Source organism: Amblyomma maculatum, chromosome 1, assembly GCF_055883805.1.
Source record: "Amblyomma maculatum isolate TAMU_Amacu chromosome 1, ASM5588380v1, whole genome shotgun sequence".
NCBI classification, from domain to species: Eukaryota; Metazoa; Arthropoda; class Arachnida; order Ixodida; family Ixodidae; genus Amblyomma; species Amblyomma maculatum.
In genome coordinates this window covers 461,382,473-461,409,042 of record NC_139344.1, presented here as the reverse complement: position 1 = coordinate 461,409,042, position 26,570 = coordinate 461,382,473, and the positions used below count along the sequence as shown (strand labels likewise).

At 46.2% G+C, this 26,570-nt stretch overlaps 2 protein-coding genes across 2 annotated transcripts in view; one reads left to right on the top strand and one right to left on the bottom strand.

Annotated features, from left to right (window-relative positions):
* Window positions 1-5,686, bottom strand: part of LOC146209787 (uncharacterized) — a 28,290-nt gene extending 22,604 nt beyond the window's left edge. The window contains exons 1-2 of the mRNA XM_084587455.1: window positions 5,542-5,686; window positions 2,064-2,131 (exon numbers count right to left, since the gene is read on the bottom strand). Of these exons, the coding sequence (XP_084443581.1) occupies window positions 2,064-2,131; window positions 5,542-5,681 (208 nt within the window). The 5' untranslated portion in view covers window positions 5,682-5,686. The remainder of the gene's footprint in view (window positions 1-2,063; window positions 2,132-5,541) is intronic.
* Window positions 5,687-22,882: 17,196 nt separating this feature from the next.
* On the top strand, window positions 22,883-26,252 carry LOC146209786 (uncharacterized). Its single transcript, XM_084603709.1, has one exon. It carries the CDS (start codon window positions 22,899-22,901, stop codon window positions 26,250-26,252), a length of 3,354 nt encoding a protein of 1,117 aa, XP_084459835.1. The 5' UTR covers window positions 22,883-22,898.
* Window positions 26,253-26,570: the final 318 nt, after the last annotated feature.

The following is a 26,570-nucleotide window of genomic DNA, read 5'->3' as shown; positions in this document are numbered from 1 at the left end:
AAGGGCGAAGGAATTTCGGGATAATGAAGCATAAGGCGTTGTGGGGATACAGTAGGTATGAGGTTTTGAGGGGTATTTAGAAAGGAATTATGGTGCCCGGACTTACTTCCGGAAATGCAGTTTTGCGCCTACAATCACAGGTACAGTCGACATTAAAAATAAATCAGAGATCCGTTGGACGATTAGCACTAGTTGCCCACGGCAAAACTACAAATGAGGCGGTACAGGGAGATATGGGCTGGGCATCTTTCGAAGTACGGGAAGCTCATAGTAAAATATTATATGAGGAACGCCTGGAGAAATAGGACAGTAACAGATGGCCAGCTAAAATATTTAAATACCTGTACTTAAAAAGCGTTGACTTACAGTGGAGGAAAAGAACTAGGAAACTAACTAGTAAGTATGCTAGTCACAAGGACGGAGAAATAAAGAGCATTAACCAACAGGTGAAAAGCACATAAGGTAAAAATCGGATAAATTCGATGGAAAAGAAACAGAGTGTGGAATTATACCGTAAGTGGAAAATGCAGATCAGGAAGGAAGATTTTGATAACTCAAGAGGCAGTGCTGTACTTTTTGAAGGTAGATCAGGGTGCCTTAGAACACGCAGCTACAAAAAGAAATTTAACAATGGAGATGACGCATGTGCTATATGCGGAAACTCCAGTGAAACAATTGACCATATTATACTCGAATGTAATGGTATCCATCCGGAAGTTGATGCAGGCGCAATCACTGTTCCTGAAGCTCTGGGGTTTAGAGATAACAGTGGCAGGTTGAATAAACCTAAACCGGCGGTGGAAACCAGCAAAAAAACGGCTGGCTTAAAAGCAGAGAAGTGACATAATATTAGTAATGTAGAAACAGAAAGTTTAAGAAATAGAATGATTGTTTAGTTAACCAATCTAAATCAATAATTATGATATAGGGAGGAAAATGAGCATGATAGCTACTGCTACCACCCCGTTTCAAAGGGGACGCTCCTATATTCCATCCATAGTGGCGGACGCTGCGGCACGGCCAACCAAAGGTGTCTTGTTAGCGACGTTTGAGCTCACGCAACTCAATGAGCGATGTGTTCGCACATTTACTAAGTACGTTCAAATAAAAGTGCCTACTTTAATAGCCTTGGTATTCAAGCACTAAGCTAAACGTTGCGGGGTCCATTCGTGGGTGAAATTTGAAGAAAACATTGGACAGCACTTTAGCATCACCAACCGTGGATACACGCTCAGGATTAATATTTAGCGGTCGTTAAGGTAAGGTTCATTTTGTTGAGGGTTTCTATGCCACTTCTTGCCATGCGCAGCTAGATATTTAAAGAGTGCTTTAGGCTTTTATTTTGACGAATGTAGCCTAGTTGAGATGTTACTGAAACGTTCTCGATGAAGAGAATGACGATGAAAAACGGATCATGGCTTAAAGGTCGGACAGTTTACGTAGTGAAGAGTGCATCTACCTAAAAGTCTCAGTGCTTTACGATAGACGCCAGTGAAACTATCCTTTAACCTGGATCTCAGACCCACTAGGTACAGCAATTTTGTTGTGTTATTGTGGTGCCTCGAAGGAAAATTCGCAGCCGCCGGGCAAAGTAAAAGAACGTGGTAGTAAATACTTCTGCGTCAGAAGCATTCCTACCGTGCACGTTAAGATGCTAGCGCACGCTTAAGAATAGCTGTTTACATTTGGTGAGTCATCAGCCTCCTGCCCTGCCCTCATATAGCACCTGGGCGTTGAGCACTGCAACCCATACAGAAATTTGTATTCTGCTCGTCACGTTACAATAGCGCATCTGGACATGCCCACTATTAATTAGCAGACAGCAGCCTATGTAGCACGCTGTCCGCTATTAGGCGTCGGCCTAGAGGCCCATTATGCACGCCAGGTTTGCTCCAGATCTGGATACATTTTCCCTGGTTCTGGTTGCGCGGGTTCGCTCAAAGCGGCAACGCTAGATCTTTATTCTTAATATTTATTCCTAATGGGGAAAGGTTCGCTAGGCTTCCAAGACCGAACTGTCTCAATTGTCTGCATTACACGTAATTACACAAAATGTTGCTTACCGGAATTAATATAGCTGACACCCTTGTCAGGAGAGTCTGTAATCACGTAGTCGATAGGGAGGTCTCTCCTGTAAGAAAATCGCAGTTTCTTTGCAGTGTCCGTTCAAACAGTAATATAACGGAATGCTAAAAAAATGGCTTCACCACCGTCGTTGCGCCCATTTCCTTCAATGTGTTTTAACGCCTTCCTAACACTTGATTTACATTCCGTTTGCTGTCAAGCAATTTGCAGGATCTTTCACAATGTTTGAAGAGAAAAAAAGTAATGAAACTAAATAGATGCTGGGCCTGCTCAGCATGGACATCACGGTGGTGTTGTGTCACTCTGCGTTCCGATACTTTGGAATGTGCTCAGCAGTTCTATTTGGTTAATGACTTGAGCCATGAGTTTTATGCGTAATCTTTCCATAAACCCCAGACATTGCTTTTTCAAAACTAGAAACCTGCTTCGGCATACTACTCAGTGCCCGGCCATGTAACATACGAACTATACCCGTGCATGCTCATGAGATTTTCTAGCCAAATTGCCATAAACGGCGCAGATATAAAGCTTCACTTTAACCAAGGCGTACGAACGCACCCGCATGGCATATGAGCAGCTTGTCTAACTCGGCATTGAAGGCTTTCGCTGGCAAAATTTACTTCTCCTGAATAGCCTGTCTACCTTGTCAGCACATGAGAACATAAATAAACCATGTGACGTTGCACATACGTCGACCAATAAGTGCTTGGAGATGTCCACTCTCAACTACGAGCTACCAGGTGCATGCTATTGATTTTAGGTACTATCCTCCGTGCATGCTGAAATATTCCTTCTAATTGATAAACATTTTTAGCGCAATAAGAACATTGTCTTTCCTAACCTCAAACGTTGGCCCGCACTCTTTAAATATGCCCGGTTCTTGATGGCGCTTGCCCTGTCTTGTCCAAAAATAGCACATTTGGTTTGGTGCATATAAGCCAACCGTGCTACTTCTTTTGCGTGCTTTCGGCAAAAACCGAAATTTACAGGGCTTATAATATGCAGGCGCCGGACATATTTTGTGAGTATCTGATACTGTAAGAAACATGTTTTCCTACTTCGCGTTAGAAAGCTCGGACGCTTGCTGCACTGTGGCAGCAAAAACCTTTTTTTGAGATGGCCGCTAGTCCATGGCTGGCGGCGACCTCATTATCCCGCTCTATGGCCCGTAGTTGAATCTTCGGATCCTAGCTGACCAGCACGGCTTCCCACTGCTCGGGAGAAGGGAGCTGTATTAATTCAGCCCGCGGCGGATTATTTGTGCAGTTCCAGAGAACGTGGTCGTAAGTTGCTCTTTCACCGCATTTATTACAGTTGGGGTTGTACTGTCCTGGGTACATCAGGGCAAGCACCGCCGAATTTAGGAGGGAGCCGGCGCTAGGTAACTTCCTGTGCCTGTGTTAAGGATTTGTGGGAAGGCGGATATGTGCGCCTTTCCAGCTTGGAGGGATGGGTAATAACTTGAAAAGAAATTAACCCGTCCCTCGTGGAATTCGGGTCAGAGGGCGCGCCAATTGCCTGATCGACGAAACCTCGGGCTTGCGCGTGAGCCGCCTCGTTGCCCGCATTAGACGAGTGGGTCGGGACTCAGATTAGTTCAATTTCCCTCATGGGAGCCGAGTTGGAGGATGCGGAGGGAAGTAGACGTGATCGACTGGCCGAAGACGCCGCCGGAGTCCAAGAACTACAGGCCTGCAACTAAGGCGACTGTCCCACCTTCCGGGCCTAACTCCGAAGAGCGGGATAGTCGCTCCGTTCGACAAATATACGTTCTCTTTCTCCCTCTAGATTGGTGGTGGACACATGAATAGTAATAATAATAATAATAATAATATTAATAATAATAATAATAATAATAATAATAATAATAATAATAATAATAATAATAATAATAATAATAATAATAATAATAATAATAATAATAATAATAATAATAATAATAATAATAATAATAATAATAATAATAATAATAATAATAATAACAATAATAATAATAATAATAAAATAACAATAGTAATAAAATAACAATAGTAATAAAATAACAATAGTAATAATAATAATAACAATAATAATAATAATAATAAATTGGCTCACAGGAAAGGAAAGGGGCGGTATCTCTCACATTTCTTCTGTGGACACCGGAAGCGTTGTAACGGAAGGTTGGAGTGAAAGCGGCGAGAAAAAGTGGAGCCGTAGTGGAGGGCTATGGAGTAATTTCGACCAGCTGGGGATCTTTAACGAGCACGGACATCGCACATTCCATGGACGCCTCTCAATTTCGCCTCCGTCGAAACTCAGCCGCCGGCGGTCGGGATTGAATCCGCGGCCTCCGGCACAGTAGTCGGGCACCTTAACTGCACCACCAATGCGGGGCCTGGTGGAGACAGGATTTCCTGTTTTTCTGATGACGTCATCGGGATGATTGAGAAGTGGAATCGTGTAGAATCTCGCGAAGAAGCGGGGTACTTCTCGCGGACGCATGGACGGACACGCTTACGAGTTAGGAGCTATAAAAGGCTTTCGCATTGATGCATTTTCGTTCTAATGCAGAGCCGTTCCCCCTTTCTTCAGGACAGTGAGTCATACCGGCCCATGAAAACAATGAGCAGCTGTCAGGCGTGCAGCATTTAAAAAAAAAGGAACGCACCTGAAATTCGACGTTTATTTTATGTTGAATTTATCTTCAGAATGCAAAAATTACATTCATTTCTGACAATACTAGTGTTAGCTCTAAGGCAACAAAGGAAATAAAATAAGAATGCGCTCTCGTTATGAAAAAAAAAAAAAACTTGAAATATTTCAACATTCTACTTAAATTTGCAATATCTTTCATTTTGCCAGATTATTCAGTAGAGCGGCTGCCCCGCACAGGTTATATCCCATGGTTTGTTGCTCAAAACGTGGAAATATTTTTCCTTCTATGGCCTGTATTTTCTAGTCAAATTAGCATAGCTTTCTTTCGCACCCACGTTGCTGTAAATAACTGGGGATGATAACTGAAAATATCGTCTCGGAAATTACTGACAATTGGGCTGCCACTCGTGAACATATTATACGAATGCAATCGATATTCGCAAAGTTCTATTTAATGCGAATGGTGCCTTTTATTTTTCGGCAAGTACACAGCAGTGCACAATAGCTGAACTTCACTGGAGCACAGGAGTGACGTTGATGAAGTCGTTGCTGATTAACGCAGATTATCAGCACTGAGTCAGATTTCATGTTATGTTTCGCAAAAGAATGGTAATTATGCTGTTAGCACTGATGTGGAAAAATGAAATGCGCTATACCACCGATTTGATTCCTCCTTCGGTGTAATATTCGTGTTTTTAAGAGAAGTCCCATAGGAAACAACTGGCATAATTAAAGAAAATTTTTTCCTTTTCTGTCTAGAAACTTCCGCCTTTTTATTAAAGTATCTCAGCAGAAAAATCATGTGAAAAACACAAAACTCACCCCGGTTGCCCATTCTGTCCTCTGATATGCCATGTGTAAGTTGCCGTGCCAGCAGATGCATTGAATGCTGTGCGATCCGTGGTCAAGCATTTCAAAATTGGCAGATCCTTCGTTGCTGCCGTTAGCACTAGACTTGGCATCGAGGCAATAGCCTAGAAAAGAAAAAAGTCATATTTACATGGAGTAATCAAATGCCTTTCTTTGGATTACAGAGCATTTAAAAACTGGGCAGCTTTTAGTTGCCAAATGATATGCGAGTATTGTGACACCATTCATAAGAGCTGGTTGGTACTGCGTATCACAAAAATGGAGTTTATATATCTAAGAATTAAAGATTGATTGCAATCGAATCCGACAAAGTTTTGAATTTGACTGTTCTCTTCATGCTAATGGCAGCTTACGACCCGCAAATCAATATACTCCGGGAAAACCATTCAACATTCCAAATGACAGGTTCGATAAGAAAGTAGCTCAGACTTGGAGACGTGTCGATGTAGGGGAACCGCCCCCTTGCCCCCTCTCATTGTGTCCTGATGTAAGCGCGCTGTAACTATGTTACGAGGGTATTCGTGGGCCAGCGGAAATGCGCGCCCGGATAACAACAAACCGGCGTCTAGGCTTGGCTGTGCCTTTCCTGTTCGAAGACACTTCTTTGTAACCAGAATGGTGAAACAAATCGATGAACTCTTTTGCAGCGGCAGTTAAAAATGGATTTCAATCGATCTTAGAATAAGCACCACAGAAGAGCGACTAGGAAGCATCCAGGATGGCCACAATTTGCCAAGTGGAACATTTCGATCAATCTCAATCAGATTGGGACACATACGAAAAAGGAATTATGCATGCCTGCGACCGAATAAGATTCAAGACGTCACAAAAGCAGGCGCTTAACGATAATGTACGAGTTGTTGAAGCGTATAATCGCGCCGAACGCGCAAGTCAGTCAGCCTTTGTCAGAACTGCAGATGGAATTACGACACCGCCTTCCCCAGGTCATCGGCCATCGCGAAAAGAGCAAACGTTCACAGAAAAATGCAGCTTGAAACGGATAGCTTTGCTAAGTTCGTAGCTGACGTTCATCAGTGCGCACAAACATGCAACTTCGGCACAAATTTAGAAGAAACTCTAAGAGACAGATTTGTATGTGGTTCGGCCGGGTCGATATCTAAAAGAGACTTTAAGTTGAGGATTCATCTCTGACTTTCAAATGGGCGGTTGAGAATACTTTATTCCTTGTGGCGGCTTCCAGAAACGTAACAGACTGCCGGCCTAGCAGGGAAACCCATCAGCACTCTGCTGCAGAGGAAAGACGGGCACGAGACGGTTCGCCATGCACACGATGCGGTTTGCATCACCAGAACCGTGCCTGTCAGGGGCATCAAGGGCCTGTCACACTAGCACGACATGACGCCGATTTGGTCTGCCAACAGCGCGTCTTCCTGATGTCTGCGTCTATGTCACACTGCGCCGACGGAAACAGTCGGCCGACAGCCGGTGTCGGCGCCGCGTCGCTCGCAAGATGGCTGTCGGCCGACGGTCGCCCAACTCCTATGTCACACTAGCCAGACAACGTGGGAAACCTCCCCACCGACCAGGCCCTCTCATTCTCACTCTCATCTCGTGTCATTATACGTTCATTTTCTTAATCCTTTTATTTATTTTTTTCTACCATGCGAAATTCTCCTTCCTGTAGCTACTCCCTATCTTATTTTTCATGGTTTATTCTCGGAACTACTTAAGGAACGCTTAATTTTAATTCTATTACATATATTCGACCATACCAAAACATGCGCTTCAAAAGTCTTGATTATGGGCCGAGACTGAATAGTGCCCAGTATTTTACGGCTCTGATTGCCGGATCAGAACGATGTCAGTGTTCGAAAAACAAAAGCTGTCCACGGCGAATAAGACAGTGTATATTAAAAGCTTAAAAAAAAAGGAAAAAAAAACTACCCTCGGGATCGAACTCACGACCTCCTGTTTGATAGCCAGCTGCGCTAACCACTGCACCACAAAGCTTAGGCCTAACCGGCACTTTCAGAGGGTGAGATATGGTTCTAGCTAATACGCTATCTTGCAGTGTGAAAGTCGCGAAGGTAATAGAAGCGTTTACGGCTTAACTGACTGTCCAGCTTGCTGAGAGTAAACTGCAGATAGTTTGAATCATGCCATGTTGTGCAGTACCAGGTAAAACTTTCGGCGGATTTTCTAAAACCTTAGGCGGATTTCACAGGGCCGGCCGCGGGACCACGACTGCTGTTGGTTCTGTTGTAAAGTTTAACCGCAAGTTCTGCGCTTTTTGCGCGCACAATTCTTGAAATACATTGAATTATGCAACAAAAAATTATTGCGTGATGCGTAACATATAGCGTTGAAATTGGGTTGCGAAGTAGCGACGCAGCAGAGACGTTAAACACAATGATCGGCAGGAGGATCGGCATCTCTGCGGGCTTCAGGAAAATAATCGCTTCTTTTCATCATTCTTTGCCCCGTACTATGTTCATTTTGCACTATTCTGTGCAGTTCGGAAAAGCGGAAAGATTGCTCACGGTCCCGACGAGCGCCACAAATCTATGCGCCCCGAATTCACTCGCCCCGAAAAGAAAACGCTGTCGTTGATATTCCACACGCATTCGGCGGCCTCGAGTATGTTGGCGGCTCACGCTCGCGTTTCGGTCAGGGATTATGCATTGATTCTACTTTTTTACGTATATTAATGCTGCAAGATATTCGCTGTCGACGTGGTGTACTGAGTCGGTTCTGCGTTTCGAGAAAGTTTTTGCTCGGCGGCCGATCTCTCGAAGACTCGGGCACCGACAGTCGGCAGACTGGTTTTGTCGGTGTCCTCGGCCTCAAAGCCTGTCACACTGGGAAGACATTTGGTTTTCAGTCGTGTTGGTGTCGTCGTCGGCCTAGTGTGACAGCTTGGTCGGCCGCAGACACGGTCGGCCGATGAGTTGGCCGACTGTCGGTGTCGTTGTCGGGTCTGCGTCGGTGTCGTGTCGCGCTAGTGTGACAGGCCCTTCAGAGCCTGTGTCGCTCCGTGTCGAATTTTCGTTCGTACTCTAAGAAAGCCGACCGGAAAGACGCCTAGCGGTAAAGCTTCGCCATGTTCGAGACCGAGGAGGATGTCGAGCTGCTGCTACAGGCAACACTCGATAACCCGCGTCAAGAGCCCATATGCTCTGCAATGTGCTCTCATGGAGTGCCACGTAAAATGGAACTAGACACGGGAGCAGCTGTTTCGGTTATAACCACACCGGCTTTTCCTGTCATGTTTTCCGCAGATGAAGTTACGCCCGGCTTCTGCGTTTCTTCGTACGCACAGAGGGGAACGTGTGCGTCTGGAGAGGGTGGTGACAGGTAAAGTGCAGCCTCAGAACGCGTTTTTACAGCTACCTCTGCGCATTTTCCGCCAGGAGGGAGGGCACTGCTCTCAAAGGACGAACTAGTTGTATCAGCTCTGGCTCGACTGGAGTAGCGCTCATCATGTGGATGCTCCGGACCGCCGGGCGAGCTCAACTATCCATCAAGCCGGAACTAGACCTAAAGTTTTGTAAAGCTACACACACACGCTGAATGGCACCGCGGAGAAAAAACTGGATAAGATCGTTGGTCTAGGGGTGATTCGACAGTCGCTTTGCTACACTAATTGTGAGAGTAGTAATGAAAGATCATAGTGTATGCATCTTCGGGGATTATAAGGCATCGTTGGACACATGCTATAAATATTGACATCATTTACCAAAGATTCACGAAATATTTGCTGCGTTGGCTGGAAGGCAACTGTTTTCGAAGAATGACCTGAGCCGAGCGTATCACCAAGTGCTGATAGACAGGCTTCTCGCGAGTGCCACACCCTAAATGCAGACAAAGGACTGTTCGCAGAAAATCGCTTAGCGTTTGGAGTTGCGTCCGCACTCGCCATTTTTCATAAGACCATCGACAACATGTTAAAGGGGTAAATCGAAAATTATGCTACTTAAACGATATTCTTGTCATCAGCTGAAAGAAAAAGGAACATATCCAGAACCTAGATTCGCTACTTGCCCGGTTACAGGAAAGGAAAGTGCATATTAAGGTGGAGAACTGAATTTTTAAAACCAGAATTGCAGTTTCTGGGTGCTGTGGTTACTAAGCACAGAATTTCAGCAACGCCATTGAAAGTGAATGCCGCAATAGAAGGTCCCGCCCCCATCGATAAAAAGCAGGTGAGAAAGTTTAGAGGTATGTGTCACAGGTAGCCTTAGGGCCCCAGGGTTAAAAAGCAGAGCACTTCAGATAGGCCATAGAAACCAGTTGTATACAGCTGTCAGCCATGTGGCGTACCAGAAAGAATTTTATTTTCCAATTTATTGTCAGATTTTATTCATAAAGAACATTACTCCAAACACACACACACACACACACACACACACACGCTCGCGCACACGCTCGCGCACGCGCACGCGCACGCACACGCGCACGCACGCACGCGCGCACACACACACACACACACACACACACACACACACACACACACACACACACACACACACACACACACACACACACACACACACACACACACGCGCGCGCGCGCGCGCGCGCGCACGCACGCACGCACGCACGCACACACACACACGCACACACACACACACACACACACACACACACACACACACACACACACACACACACACACACACACACACACACACACACACACACACACACACACACACACACACACACACACACACACACACACACACACACACACACACACACACACACACACACACACACACACACACACACACACACACACACACACACACACACACACACACACACACACACACACACACACACACACACACACACACACACACACACACACACACACACACACACACACACACACACACACACACACACACACACACACACACACACACACACACACACACACACACACACACACACACACACACACACACACACACACACACACACACACACACACACACACACACACACACACACACACACACACACACACACACACACACACACACACACACACACACACACACACACACACACACACACACACACACACACACACACACACACACACACACACACACACACACACACACACACACACACACACACACACACACACACACACACAGAATGTTACGCGACAAATACACAACATGGGTTAAAACCACGCAATTCGGGCTGCGTGATCCATTAGAAATCAGTCATTTGCAGCAACACTTCCATTCTCGGAAGCCACTCAGGCACTTCGTCTTGTGTTTTGAGAACTTCTATAGCACTGGCAACGGCTTCGCGAAAATACTGCCGTATTTTCCTCGCATCAACGTCTGCATGCCTGAAAGCCATTCTGGATCGTCAGATACGGTGCAGGCGCAATAGCATGATCATGTCCAGCGGTAGCCCATCAGAATAAATTTTTATTGTGCGATTAACTAATTAGTAAGATAATTTTTCTAATATACCAAGTATTGCCTTTAGACAATAAATGTGATTTTCAAAGTTAGAGACCAACTTCTGAAACTCCCATTCATTTTATTTTCGATAAAAAAAGCCTGACACGTATCGTTTTTCCAGTCTGAATAAAGCTAGCGAAATAAAAAAACTATCACGTGACAAACGCATTCGTGCGCCACGATTGTGGTGCTCTCAATCGTGGTTGGAGTGAACAAAATTTGGTTTGGTTTGTGGGGTTTAACATCCCAAACCGACTCAGGCTATGAAAGACGCCGTAGTGGAGGACTCCGGAAACGTCGACCACCTGGGGTCCTTTAACGTGCACTGATATCGGACAGCATATGGGCGCCTTGCTTTTCGTCTCCATTGAAAAGCGGTCGCCGGGACTCGATCCCGCGTCCTTGGGAACAGTAGTCGAGCGCCGTAACCACTGCGCCACCCCGGCTTTTTTTTTTCTTTATTGCCTGACTTCGGCACAATACACAAAACCACTTACAGGGCACAATGAGCAGTCATTAATACAACAATCAGCCAGGTGGGTTGTGGCGTCGTCATGCTAAAATTCTCAGGGACACTAATGGCTTCAATATTCCGAGCCACTCGGGAGCTTCAGGAGCAAGTTTCTGAATTTCAATATATATATTCATGCCTTCCCGAAAATAGATCTGTGATGGCCGTGCGTCAGGATCGCAATGGTATCCTGCCATTCTCGAGTGCCAAATACAGTGGAGGGCCATTAGCATAATAAGGTCAAATGGCACCCCATCCTCATTCTCTACTGGCAAGTACCTAATACCATGCGAGTCTAATGGAAATTCCTTTTTTAAAGTCCTTTGTAAAATATCCCAAAAGTATACTGCTTCCCAACAATGTAGGAAAACGTGGTTTATAGTTTCTGGCTGTTTACAAATTAAGCAATGTGAACCCCAAGGTAAAAATAAATTCTTCCTTTCCAAGAACTTCTTTACTGGCTGTGTTTCCGTGTGTAAATTAAAAAAAAAAAGAAGTTTTTGCATTTGACGGGACCTGCATCGCCTTCACCCGCTTAAGTACGTCGCGTCCTGGTCCTCCACTGTATAAGGCCCTGTACTTCGGTATGGGAAGAACTACGTCGCACAAATCCTTGTACAGCCTCTTCCTGCTAACACAAGATAAATATTCATAAGAAAATCGAACAGACAGGAATCGCACACTAGCGAAAACTTCTCTAAAATAACCAAAAATGCGTCCCGATACACTCTCGGTCGAGACAACAAAGTCCGGCAGTGCATTTCCGAGCCCTAATTGGCACACAGTACGAAAAAACGGATCTTTTACATCGCGAACAAAAAGAAATCTGCTGACAATCTGTCGTAGAAATAAATGCCCCAAACCTAGTCCACCGTCCTTCACCCGCCTAAACAAACTGGTCCGGCTACATCGCTCCCATTCTGCTGCCCACACAAAAATGGCAAATATCCGGTGCAGTCTCTGTACGTTCATCTTTGCACAATGCAACACTTGCATCACGCAGCACAGCTTCGACATTAAAAAACATATTGCACACTGTGGCCCTGGCGAAAACTGACAATTGTTGCCCTTTCCACCCCTCCACCTTTTCCCGCATGGCTTGAGTCTGTGTCCTCCAGTACGATTCACTATCGCGATAACTATCTAGTGGGACTCCCAAGTACTTTACTGGTGTTGTCACCCAGGACATGTTTGCGAAATTCTCGGGCGTCGTTGGCCATTCTCCGTGCCAAAGCCCCAGGGACTTTGACCAATTATTTTTACTGCCAGAAACCTTTGTGAATTCTTTTACAGACGACACGGCCTCGATTACCCCTTCGCGATTTACTGCAAATACAGCCACATCGTCCGCATATGCCAGCAGCTTAACCTCTGCAGCTTGCAATTGGAAGCAACGAATTTTGTCGTTTTCTATGATATTTAAATACAGTGTCTTGATGTAAATGCAGAATAGCAGAGGGCTGAGAGGACAACCCTGGCGCATCGATCGCTGCACGTTTATGGGGGCCTCCAAACTCTTATTTACAATCAATCCTGTTGTGCAGCTTCGGTACGCCATGGCCACTCCCTCGCGAATGACGGACCCTACATTCACATGGTCGAGTATGATGTTCTGCGCCACCACGGCGGGGCGAGTGAACAAAATTAGCTGCGGCCGTGACTCGGCAACCCAGTGCCAGCGGTAGGCTTATATATTGGCGATGGTTGCAGTCAGCGCGGTAAGCTTGCTAGGCCTTGCACCATCACGTGCGCCGACTGCCTGAAGAGGACATATAGGCTTCCAAAGCATGGTCGAGCGGCGCTTTCTCTCGCACGAGCACGCACCTTGGCACGCCCCCGCAGGCACACCGCGACATGTCACCTGCATTCCGTCTTGATTGGGCAACCTGACGAGTATTTCCATGAAGGATACTTCATTTATAGGCGGGAAACGTTTTATTCACGTCTGCACTGTAGAGCAGACAACCGACGGGGATGAGTAAATATTGATTGTGAATGTGTCCCACGTTAGTAAAAACGTCGGAAGTGCATCTCGAGGTAAGTCCGTTATGTAAATATATTGTCGTATATAATAAGTTTAAAAACTGCTAAAGTATCATCAGTACTGTGAAATAAGGTGGCCCGCTAGTTGACCATCGTTTTGGCCTGTAGCATGCGATTTATACACGGAATTGTTGTTTTATTATTACGGCGTTACCAAGGGAAATCTTGCTGTAGAAGAATAAGTATATAAGTCTGAAGGAGGTGTTTCCTCAAAGACAAGAACGCTAGCAATCTCATAAGCACATGCGTGCTCCGTGCTCTGCACGCGATATAACCGGCTCGCTGGCTCGGAAGGCAGGTGAAATCCAAGCTTGTACTACATTGCGTTTTATTTCGGTTCTTATTAAATGGTGGTGCTTCATTTATGATAATATTTGGTTTGCACTCACGAACCCTGTGACGCGAATGGGGTGCTCCGTGCGAGTTGTGTCAGTCGAGCTAGGATTACTTGTGTACTGCACTTCCAACATATCTTCGTTAATATTAATAATAACTGGTTCACTTATTGACCAATTTGCGAAAATTGGTAAAAGCGTCTCAGCAAGGCATGTTTTGCAGCGCCGCCCCCCCCCCCCCCCCCCCGAAAAAAAGGCCTCGTTCTTAAATATTTTCTTGTTCAATCTAAAAATGAAAAGGCAGCTGTGGACACTTAGGGAACATTCACACATCCGTCTCGATCGCGGACGTCACATCTGTTGATTTGGTTGCTTTCAGGGCACTCACAAAGCAGGGAGAGAGCACAGAAAATCGGCAAAGCTAGATACGCGGGGAGCGAAGAGCAGGATAAACTTCCATCCCCCACATTTTAAGCATGGTGTTAAACCACTGTACTTTTTTGATGCCTCTCCAAGCCGTTTTTGTCAACTTTCAACCTTTCTGAGTTTACGAAGAAAGGGGAAATTGGCTCTTTCCGTTTCCGCAATGAACGCGAGACTTCTCAGAACGCTGTCATGCGATTAGAAAACTGGTCTTGCGGACACGCTTCCAAAGGAATCTGCAAAGTTTCACACGTGAGCTTCGTCTTTTGGTGCTTCGCCTACTATTGTGGCTTCCCATGACACAATGCTACTTAGTACATCCGTTTCGCATCAGCGAAAGCGTTTTGTATCGCCAAATAACCGCCAGTCGGAACGCGATCGCCGCGCGTGCACAGGAAGCTAGCGGAGCGTCTGCTCCGGCGAAGCCCCATCGTTTCACATTTCGCCACCGCGCCAAGGAATGCGGCACTGCCGTTGCGCGGAGAAACTTGCCGCGCCGCGCCGCGCCTGCCGCGCAACGGTGTCGCGGAGCCAAAGCCGCGGCTGATTTTGTTCACTTAAGGAAAAGCTGCTTCAGAGCAGCATAATCGTGGCGCAGGAATGCCCCAGTTACGTGATATACTTTGTATTTCGCGGGCCTTCGTTAGCGCTTGCAAAACGATACACGTGAGGTTTTTTTTATCGGAAATAAATGAAAAAGGGGTTTTAGAAAGTGTTCTGTAACATTTCAACATCCATGTATTGTATAAAGGCAATAGTTACTAAGTATAAAGGCAATAGTTACTAAATAAGGAAGATGTCCTTTATTACTAATTAGTTAATTGCAAAATAAAGAAAATCTGCTTTGCGACATATGACTCCCAGCCGTATACAACTGGGTTCTCTGGCCTACGTCAAATGTTTCATTTTCTGCCGCTTGGCTTAAGTTAGTTTGGACAACCTGTATAGTACGGAAGAAGGTCGAGCTATCGCCGACCGTACTAAAACAAGTAACTCTCGATTACTTCCATGAGCACCATGTAAATCGTTTGAACATCTGCACCGACGGCTTAGTGAATGCCGTGATTTCTTCAGGCTCCATGATAATCCCCGCAAAGACTACAGAAATAAAGGTTAGGACAATTCACCTAAATTCTTTGAAAGCCGCAGAGCTAACCGCTGTTCGTGTCGCAGTTAGGCATATCAGTCAGCAGGCAGAGCCCCCAGCAGCCCCTAGCAGTGGTCTATTTTCACAGATTCCAAAGCAGCCCTGCAAGCCTTACAAGCGGCTCTTCGCGTGGCGCCCATGAGCAACTTGTCGCAGAAATACGAGAATTTTATCACTATGTCATATATAAAGGACAAGACATCATCTACCAATGGCTTCCAGGACACAGTGGCATAGCGGACAATCCCTGTGGGGAAGAGATATCGCGAACCTCACACCAAGACAGCGATTGTGTGTTTATCCCCTTTTCCAGAGCAGACGGAGCGGGCAGGCTTCGTGCACAGGAGCTCACGCTCGCCTTGTGGAATTCTGCCAATTGGTGTAATGTTCACAAATTATTATTCATTGCTGATAGGTATGGCGAATAGCCCTGCACGTACAGCCTCCGGGTGTGACGATACTATAGGCCTTATTCTTTGCGAGTGCCCCATATACAGTGCGGAAAGACAGTGTCTCTGCCGTGCGCTAGCGCGTCTAGATGGACGCCCACTAAATGAAATCAATACTCTAGGCACTGGCCGTGGCGATCGTTGGCGGTGAAAGCCTCCCAGGCTTTGCTCCGCTTCATGAAAACCACAGACCTGATCGATAGGCTGTGATTTTGCTGTGATGTGATGCGATATAAATGTGATGTTATGTGGCGTGATATGGCTGTGACGTGACTATACTGACTTTACCCATCCCTCTCTTAAAGATCACTCTTATATCCACTCACCCCTTTCCGCTACTGCACGGTAGCAGACCGGCTTCTGCTACCGGTTAACCTCCCTGCCTTTCCTCTTCCTCCTCCTCCTAAACCAGAGTTATCAACGGTAATTAGTCCAGTGAATCAGCTGTTCCGTAAACATGCGCCGTGGGTATGGAGTGGTATTCGAAAAGATAAAAAGACTTTTAGTGAAAGCACTGGTGTTGGCACATAATGCTTCTTAAGCACCGCTTCAGATAGAGTGAAATGTTTTATCGTATGGGCTGGCTTCAAATATATGCCTCATCATATGGGCATCATATGGGCGAGAAGCTCTAGCCTTAATCTTTAGAATTAGGAAAATCTATTAATAAATTTATGGCCGAAACGTTCGCTTGGTAACTCACCATAAACCTTTAAGGACCATCTTTGGTCCAAAGAAAGGAATACCAAGCACTGCCGCTTCTCGTTTGCAATGGTGGGCCATTACACTACCGACCTACCGTTACGACCTGGTCTATCCTTCTGGGCCAAGCAACGTGAAATCAAACCATCTGTTGCAGTCTACCACTACCGGTACTCGCGAGGAGGACGGCGAAGTGACCGAATGCTGCGCACTTCACTGGGAAACGTTTCCGACAAAAAAGCTCGGACATTGCTCGAGAAACTTCTTGAGATGTCCCATCACGATAAAATGGCCAGGACGTGTAACCGATGAAGGAATGAAACGTTTCGCTCTGAAAAGACTGGAGCTGTCTGTAGCCGAGGTTGTTTATTCTGGGGAATGCTCATTGTGGTTTTCTCGTCGTTACAGAAGTCAGTACTGGAAGAGCTGGATAAGGGCATCCTGGCGTGGCGCGGATAAAGGAAGTTGCTCCAAGCTCTGTGCGGTGGCCAGTAATTAATGCCGACGGGGAGACCACCGCGCAAACGTAACGCAGCCTGTCAGCACCAACGGCCACTCTCTGCACAAGCTCCCTTTCATCCGTGGGCTTGGCCTACTGGGCCATGAGCCCAGCTCCATCCGAGCTTCGCTGACCCGTTTCTTGGGCGAACTTTTTTAGTGGCGGTAGAGGCCCATTCATAGCGTATAATGGTGTTCTTTATGTACTCGACCTCGGCAGAAGCGAACATCAGTAATTTTTATGACGTCTTTGGCCGTTTCGGATGGCCAAAAGTTCTCGTCTCTGATAACGGGCCACAGGTTTGCAGCTAAGAATTTGTTATTCCGGAAAGATAAACGCAATAAAACATGTGCGCCCAGCACCATATCATGCATCAATTAACAGCTGGACCTAAAGATTCATCTAGACAATAAAGGAAGCTCTCCGAAAAGACAATAAAGCTGGGACCGTCGCAAAAAGACTGACCAGTTTCCTTATAGCATACCGAAACATACCCCTTGCTACCACTCAGAACTCCCCGGCAGTGCTTTTGATACGGCGACCCCTTAGAACGCAGCTCGGTTTACTAACTCCTAGTGCTCAGAGAACTCCGCAGAAGTTCCACCGTTGGTTAGAGAGTTCTTGAGAAACACTAAACAAGGTCCAAGATTGTTGGAGGCGACGGGGACATCACGCTGGGGCCAGTTTATTATGTTTTACAGGTGACTACTCCATAGAGAATGACGTAATGGAAAAGGCATCAAGATACTTTCAAGGTAGGTGGACCCAGAGACGCTTGCCCGCCAAGGTGACGGCGCCGATAGTGATGACTCCTGGCGACTGTGGCAACCATCTGAATTACCATCCGGTATTGATGTACCCCCTACCCGGCAACCTCAAAAACAGGTCGCAACCATAACAGAAGTGGAACGCCTCGTTTTTGAAGACTTCAGTTTTGACTTCAGGAATCCTCCGAGTACCAGCGGCAAACAAACCCTCATCCCAACAAGGTACCCGAGAAGTCAAAGACGTCCCCCGGGTCAGTACACAACATAGAATTTATTGTGCACGAACAATTCTTTGTTTTTTTTTTTTTTTTAAATCATTTCGTTTCAGTCATGTCAGTATGAAGGCAAAATGTTTGTTATACCTAGCGCTTTGTGTAATATTGTGAGCGTCGGAGCATCGTCTAGGGAGGACGGGACGTATCGTTTGTTTGATAAGCAAGCAGCTAACTTATAGCGATGTGTTGATGAAGAGGCACTACCCCCTTTCTCCTCTCTATATTGATATAAGCGCGCTGCAATCTATACTGCACGGGCATTTGTTCACCAGCAGAATGTGCTGCCGGATCATAATAAAGCGGTTTCTAGGCGATTGCCTAGAAACCGCTCTTTCGAAGACACAACAGTTATCTCCTCTGCAGGTACAGAGAGAAAAACGAGGCAATATGGTTCGTGCTGCATCAAGATTTAGTCTTGACCTCAGGAAAAGCGATACGGCGTGCATCGCCGACATTTCGTTCAAATTATAGATTTTTTACGCAAATACGACAATTGTAGAGTCCAAAAGAGCCTCTTGAATGTAGAATGCAAGGAAAAGTTGTAAAAAAGCTTTTGAACACAGCATTTGTTCTAGATGCGGCGTGGTCTTGCCGGCTACATGTGAATTTCCTGTATAAGATATAAAAGCCTAGATCAGTAACAAGAGGATGGCCCGTATCATAATTGAGCTTAATAACAGCTACTCACTAAAGTTCAAGAGAGTCACCGCCTACATCTAGTAATGAGGAGCAGGCAGTCGAAAGTTTTTATAAAGACATGAAAAAAAGAGTAAAATAGAATATTTTGAAGGGGTACTTCATTGTGCACGGTTGGAACGAAGCACGCTATGAGACCACACGGCATAGGCTCCTGATATTGCCGGGCGAAGTTAATAATAAAGTTCAGCGAAAAAAAAAAATAATTTAAGAAACATGAAGACCTTTCTATGTAAAAAAAAAGAAACGAAAGTAGCCTTATAGTGCCCGGATTGGCAGACTAATAAACATCATTTTCTGCTCCAATCCTTTCACTGTAAACATTTAAAAGGTATCTGAAATGCGGGATGCATTTTCCAAAAGGTGGTAGGGTCTCAAATCAGTCCATACGTGGACAGAGATGGAACAAAATAGTAGGCAAGAAGTCTCGCAAGACGTAGCGCTAAATGGAAATAATAGATTTAGGATCTGGCTGCACAACAGATATTTGGTTAACAGGCGAGGACTATCGCTTTTTTAATGTGGTATAATATAATGAGCTTCTCTGCTGGTCATGGCTATTACTAGGGCGGCTTTCTCTGCAGCCTCTCTATAGGGTTGTCTTGGGGGAGAGGGGCATGTGATGGGGGGGCATTAGGAAGAACGCACCATGGATACGGTCACTTCATCAGCCATTCACGAAGCGTCAGCCGTACGGAGTCTGCCTATGTTACGTAATATTGGTAGCGTCTTTCGTTTGGTTGGGTCTTGGGTTTAACGCAACAAAGCAACTAAGCTATCTGCGATGACGTAGTGGAGGGTTCCAGAAATTTCGACCACTTGAGGTTCTTTAACGTGCACTGACACCGCACAGTACACGGTTCTTGCTTTTCACCTCCATAGAAGAGCGATCGGCCAGGATTCGGTTCCGCATCATTGGGCACAGTAGTCGAGTGTCGTAACTACTCCCTCACGCGGCGGGTTGATGTAGCGCCTTTGCAGAGGCTCTGGCGCATGGTTGGATACTTGCTTATTTTCGGAAATGGGTTGACTAATAGCTATCGGTGGATATGTCGAAGGATGTGGAGAAGGATTGGTTCTTTAGCCGGAATTCTGGCTCAGTGAAGGTTTTTTTGGGTGTAGTGCACTTAACCTGTCGGTCGGATTACATTTTGCGATCAGAGTATGGCTACCGAATTAGGCTAATAACAGTCTCACCCGTCGGTCATAGTTCGGCATCGACATTAACGAGGCATTACGAATGCTATTGCAAGGTAGAGGAAGAGATGAATGCATTAATCTCATGATAAATTCATACTGCCACGTTGGTATTAGTACCCTAATGAATGAAATTGCAATTTCAATTGTTTGCATCCTAGTTGATTAGTAGAGCCTGTCTGAAGGAAGCAGATTTTTCGTCTTCCCCTTGTAGCATGTTGCATCATTGTCAAAGTGGATACAAGGGCTACTTGTACATTCCATGACCACGCCACATAAAGGAAGGCACAGTCTTTTATCCTCAAGGAGTCAATAGAGATTCGTCGCGGAAGTGCAAATAAATGCCGAAAATATGATGTTATTTTAAAATATGTGGTTTTGCAGTCTTATATACAGCTTGTAAATATTTGCAATATATTTCGACATATTTTATATCAACCAATTTTTCAGTAAATATGGCTAGCTTAATTCACTTCTGCCGTCTTTCCAAGGCCCGCTTTCCGTGCTTCGAAATCACCTTATCCCATTATGACACCACTGAATCAATTGTATTTGCCTTAACATTAACTTAGATATGCTGTTATTCATCCAACGCTTTGCATAGTAATCGCCCGAGTGATCAAGTGAGCATATAAATTCTGCACGACTGGCGTCAATGATTTCTCAACCAAAGAACCCCTTCCAGATTCACTCAAAACTGCACGAAGCAATAAATTAGAGTGCCACGGTTAAGGACAGATAGCAGGAAAGAGATATTGTCTGAAGAAAGTGATGTGCTAGAAGTAGATACCACGAGAACACAAGCATTTTTTACACCAGAAGAGAAGTTGGATATAAGCAGCATAGCTTCCCTAAGTTGTTTTTTGAGTGTGATCAATAATCTTACTTTGATGGCGTCCACTGGTGGATTGTCCTTCCTTCCTTCATATTGGGAAGCTGATGGGAGCGCAAGGGCTCCTGAAAGCCACACAAGTGCGATACAATTCATCGTCTACTTTCCTTCTTCATGCGAGCTTTGCAGCACCCTTCTTTATTATAGGTCAGAACAGCGGTGAACATGCGCAAAAGCGGCGTATCCTGCAAAAAAAAAAATATAATTAAAGAATTGTAGTATATATAAATTAGTTTCCTGCACGTGTGACCCGCATGCGCGGAAAATGTGGATGTTTTCATGGTTCGGCGACCTTTCACAGTCCTTTCCCACCTTCAGTCGAAAAGCTTGCGTTCCAAGCTTCGCTCATTGATGCCTCATGCCTTTATGTTAACGCACGTGGCTGAACGGCCAACTGGAAATAATAAAAAAAATTATATCTACGCATAAATATTGTTCCGTTCCTCCGGACGCGCGCTGTACTGCTGGAATATATTGGAAGCGTCAATTGAACCCATTGTAAAAGGATTCCCTTCGTGATTATTGTTTCCTGTCAACGCGCACGAAAAGCCAGTATAGAATGTTGAAAATAATTGTGATTGCCTCCTTTGTGAATGGGGGCACAGCTGTTATAGTGATTTTTCGCGACAGGTACAAAAAATCACACACGTGGCTCTGCAGTCCATGGCGGGTTTACATTCCATGGTCTACCAATGGCAGCCTTGAATGAGCTGAATGAGTTGCTCGACAGGTTTCTGTGTTGTGTATGAAAGCATGGTGAAGTCAATACGTGAGTTCTATGCTGTTGTGTACTTTTACACGCGGCGTAGCTTAGGCAACCGTAATCTACCGGGAAACACACAAGGCGAAAAGGAATATGCTTAGCAATGCTTCCAGGCTTCATTATCATGCATTATGAGGTTTGCACTTCACACTAGGGCTTCGAAAGATGCCAACTCCTTAAGAAGGCCAGGTGTTTTTTGTTTACGGCAACAATACTTGGACAGTAGAATCATCATCATCATGATCATACTGACTATACCCACTGCAGGACGAAGGCCGCTCCCATATCTTTTCATTTAACCCGATCTTGTGCTGGTTTCATCCACTTCACCCCAGCGAAGTTCTTGACCTCATCCGCGCACCTAACATTCTGGCGCCCCCTGCTACGCTTTCCATCTCTTGGAATCATGTTTGGTACCTTAAGCGATCATCGGTTATCATCTCTTCGCCCTACTAGTCCTGCTTATGCCCATTTTGTATTTTTGATTTCCACTAGAATGTCAGTGACAAGTTATTTCTCTGACCCACTCTGCACGTTTCCTATCTGTTAACGTTACTCCTACCATTTTTTTGTTCCCTAGCCTTCTGCGTTGTCCTCAACGTAAGTAAAAGCCTCTTTGTTAGCCTCCACGTTTTAGTCCCATATGTGAGCAGAGGTAAAATGTAGCTGTTGTATACTTTTCTCTTGAGCGATACCGGTATGCTGCTAGACATAATCTGCGAGTGCTTGCCCAATCTTATTTTGCTTGTTATTTCCCTTTCATGATTCGGATCTGCGGTTACTACCTGTCCTAAGTTGGAGTAGCCGCACTTTGCTACCTGCTTATTCACCGTATCCCGTAATTGCTGCCTCTGTCGCATATCATTAGAATGCATCCTTAAGCCGCCGCATTATATGAAATAGCACCCTACACATAGTTATATAAAGCCCCTCTTTACCGAAGCAGTACGAACGTGCCCTATACGAGTATAGTGGTTACTTTGGATCTAAGGGTCCCACTTTCAATAATTCCCATTTCACCCTTACATCTTATTGACTCTCTCTCGTTCGGCAGCTCCTGCCATATTGAACATGTCATGTGTTCTCATTGCGCCAAAGGTTTCTGGCCATATCACCAACTAAGTCAGAAAGGGCACGGCAGCTGGGATTGCGCACAGATGGATAATCCGCTTGTCTTCCTCGTGCAGATCATCGCCAGCCTGCTGGTGATACCGTCAGGATGCCAACAACCACGTCAGCATTTCCAGCCCGAACATGTGCAAGTGCTACGGAACGACAATTTTGCAACGCCCCCGGTCCTACGATCCACGGACGAATTTTGGCACCTACCATCACCAACGACTAGCGGCAGCGACTGTGTGGCCTTCAAGCCATGCGGAGCGGCGCTGCAAGCTTCTTGGACTATAAAAGACTTGACCGAAGGATTTCGAACCAAAGGGCACGGCAGCTGGGATTGCGCACAGATGGATAATCCGCTTGTCTTCCTCGTGCAGATCATCGCCAGCCTGCTGGAGATACCGTCAGGATGCCAACAACCACGTCAGCATTTCCAGCCCGAACATGTGCAAGTGCTACGGAACGACAATTTTGCAACGCCCCCGGTCCTACGATCCACGGACGAATTTTGGCACCTACCATCACCAACGACTAGCGGCAGCGACTGTGTGGCCTTCAAGCCATGCGGAGCGGCGCTGCAAGCTTCTTGGACTATAAAAGACTTGACCGAAGGATTTCGAACCAAAGGGCACGGCAGCTGGGATTGCGCACAGGTGGATAATCCGCTTGTCTTCCTCGTGCAGATCATCGCCAGCCTGCTGGTGATACCGTCAGGATGCCAACAACCACGTCAGCATTTCCAGCCCGAACATGTGCAAGTGCTACGGAACGACAATTTTGCAACGCCCCCGGTCCTACGATCCACGGACGAATTTTGGCACCTACCATCACCAACGACTAGCGGCAGCGACTGTGTGGCCTTCAAGCCATGCGGAGCGGCGCTGCAAGCTTCTTGGACTATAAAAGACTTGACCGAAGGATTTCGAACCAAAGGGCACGGCAGCTGGGATTGCGCACAGATGGATAATCCGCTTGTCTTCCTCGTGCAGATCATCGCCAGCCTGCTGGTGATACCGTCAGGATGCCAACAACCACGTCAGCATTTCCAGCCCGAACATGTGCAAGTGCTACGGAACGACAATTTTGCAACGCCCCCGGTCCTACGATCCACGGACGAATTTTGGCACCTACCATCACCAACGACTAGCGGCAGCGACTGTGTGGCCTTCAAGCCATGCGGAGCGGCGCTGCAAGCTTCTTGGACTATAAAAGACTTGACCGAAGGATTTCGAACCAAAGGGCACGGCAGCTGGGATTGCGCACAGATGGATAATCCGCTTGTCTTCCTCGTGCAGATCATCGCCAGCCTGCTGGTGATACCGTCAGGATGCCAACAACCACGTCAGCATTTCCAGCCCGAACATGTGCAAGTGCTACGGAACGACAATTTTGCAACGCCCCCGGTCCTACGATCCACGGACGAATTTTGGCACCTACCATCACCAACGACTAGCGGCAGCGACTGTGTGGCCTTCAAGCCATGCGGAGCGGCGCTGCAAGCTTCTTGGACTATAAAAGACTTGACCGAAGGATTTCGAACCAAAGGGCACGGCAGCTGGGATTGCGCACAGATGGATAATCCGCTTGTCTTCCTCGTGCAGATCATCGCCAGCCTGCTGGTGATACCGTCAGGATGCCAACAACCACGTCAGCATTTCCAGCCCGAACATGTGCAAGTGCTACGGAACGACAATTTTGCAACGCCCCCGGTCCTACGATCCACGGACGAATTTTGGCACCTACCATCACCAACGACTAGCGGCAGCGACTGTGTGGCCTTCAAGCCATGCGGAGCGGCGCTGCAAGCTTCTTGGACTATAAAAGACTTGACCGAAGGATTTCGAACCAAAGGGCACGGCAGCTGGGATTGCGCACAGATGGATAATCCGCTTGTCTTCCTCGTGCAGATCATCGCCAGCCTGCTGGTGATACCGTCAGGATGCCAACAACCACGTCAGCATTTTCAGCCCGAACATGTGCAAGTGCTACGGAACGACAATTTTGCAACGCCCCCGGTCCTACGATCCACGGACGAATTTTGGCACCTACCATCACCAACGACTAGCGGCAGCGACTGTGTGGCCTTCAAGCCATGCGGAGCGGCGCTGCAAGCTTCTTGGACTATAATAGACTTGACCGAAGGATTTCGAACCAAAGGGCACGGCAGCTGGGATTGCGCACAGATGGATAATCCGCTTGTCTTCCTCGTGCAGATCATCGCCAGCCTGCTGGTGATACCGTCAGGATGCCAACAACCACGTCAGCATTTCCAGCCCGAACATGTGCAAGTGCTACGGAACGACAATTTTGCAACGCCCCCGGTCCTACGATCCACGGACGAATTTTGGCACCTACCATCACCAACGACTAGCGGCAGCGACTGTGTGGCCTTCAAGCCATGCGGAGCGGCGCTGCAAGCTTCTTGGACTATAAAAGACTTGACCGAAGGATTTCGAACCAAAGGGCACGGCAGCTGGGATTGCGCACAGATGGATAATCCGCTTGTCTTCCTCGTGCAGGTAAGAAAGCGCTTTGGGAAATGTTTTCGATCTAGCGAACGTTGCCTTGTTGTGCTGCCGTGCCCTGCGGTACTTCTTGACACAGTGTGCGATGTGGTGCATGTGATGAAATTGTTACTGCTTGCGGGTGACGTTGAGAGTAATCCCGGGCCTGACATGGCAGAACTTTCGCAACAGTTACAGAATATAGCAGATGACATAAAGACAATAAAAGAAGAAAGGTTAACATCAATAGACAACAAACTAGAACGTCTTACTCTCCTTGAAGACAAACTTTCGTCATGTACCGATCATATTGCCAATCTTCAACAGGTCGTATTATCTCTGGAATTAAAGCTAGACGATCTTGAGAATCGCTCCAGAAGATCAAATCTTATTATTTATGGCATCCCTGAAAAGGAAGAAGAAAATAGCGAATCCCTGGAGCGAACTTTAAATGAAGAAGTTTTGAAAGAATCCCTAAAAATGGAAGAAGTTGCAATAGAACGCATTCACAGACTAGGTAGACCAACGGAAAACAAAACAAGGCCTGTAATACTAAAGCTTCTAGATTTCAGGGAAAAAACGAACATTTTGCGCAACTGTCACAAATTAAAGGGCACCGAGTTTACCATAAGTGAAGATTTTTCGCTTCGTGTCCGCGAAATCAGAAAAAAGCTACGGAAATACGGGAAACCAAGAAAAGATCGCGGCGAAAAAGTGTCGCTGGTTTACGACAAACTAAAAATAAACGGTGAACTTTATTTTTGGGACAACGAAAATTGTGAAGTGTTACCAGTTGCAGCTCCTCCAGTTACACCTTCACTAACCGAGACAAAAAACCAAAACACAGGTACACGGACTCTACGCTCGCGCCGTCCACAGCGTCCCAAATAACTTTCGTGAACATTAATGCGCGTAGTATTAAAAATAAGGTCGGTCCCCTAGAATCCTTATTATTAGGTTTAAAGCCAGAATTCATGGCGATAACTGAAACATGGCTAACAAAAGAAATTAAAGACTTTGAAGTAATTCCCCCAAATTATTCCATATCACGCAAAGACAGGCCGACGCGAGGCGGAGGCGTGGCATTATTGATAAGAAAAGATATAAGATTCCTTACGTTACCTGAAGTTGAAGGGGTAGAAGCTATCTTTTGCAAACTCTGCTTTTCTGATTCTACCATCGTTGTTGGTTGCGTCTATCTTAGTCCTT

What these genes read in the sequence shown, in the direction of transcription:
- LOC146209786 (XM_084603709.1), top strand. Translation starts at nt 22,899, where the DNA reads ATGGATAATCCGCTTGTCTTCCTCGTGCAGATCATCGCCAGCCTGCTG.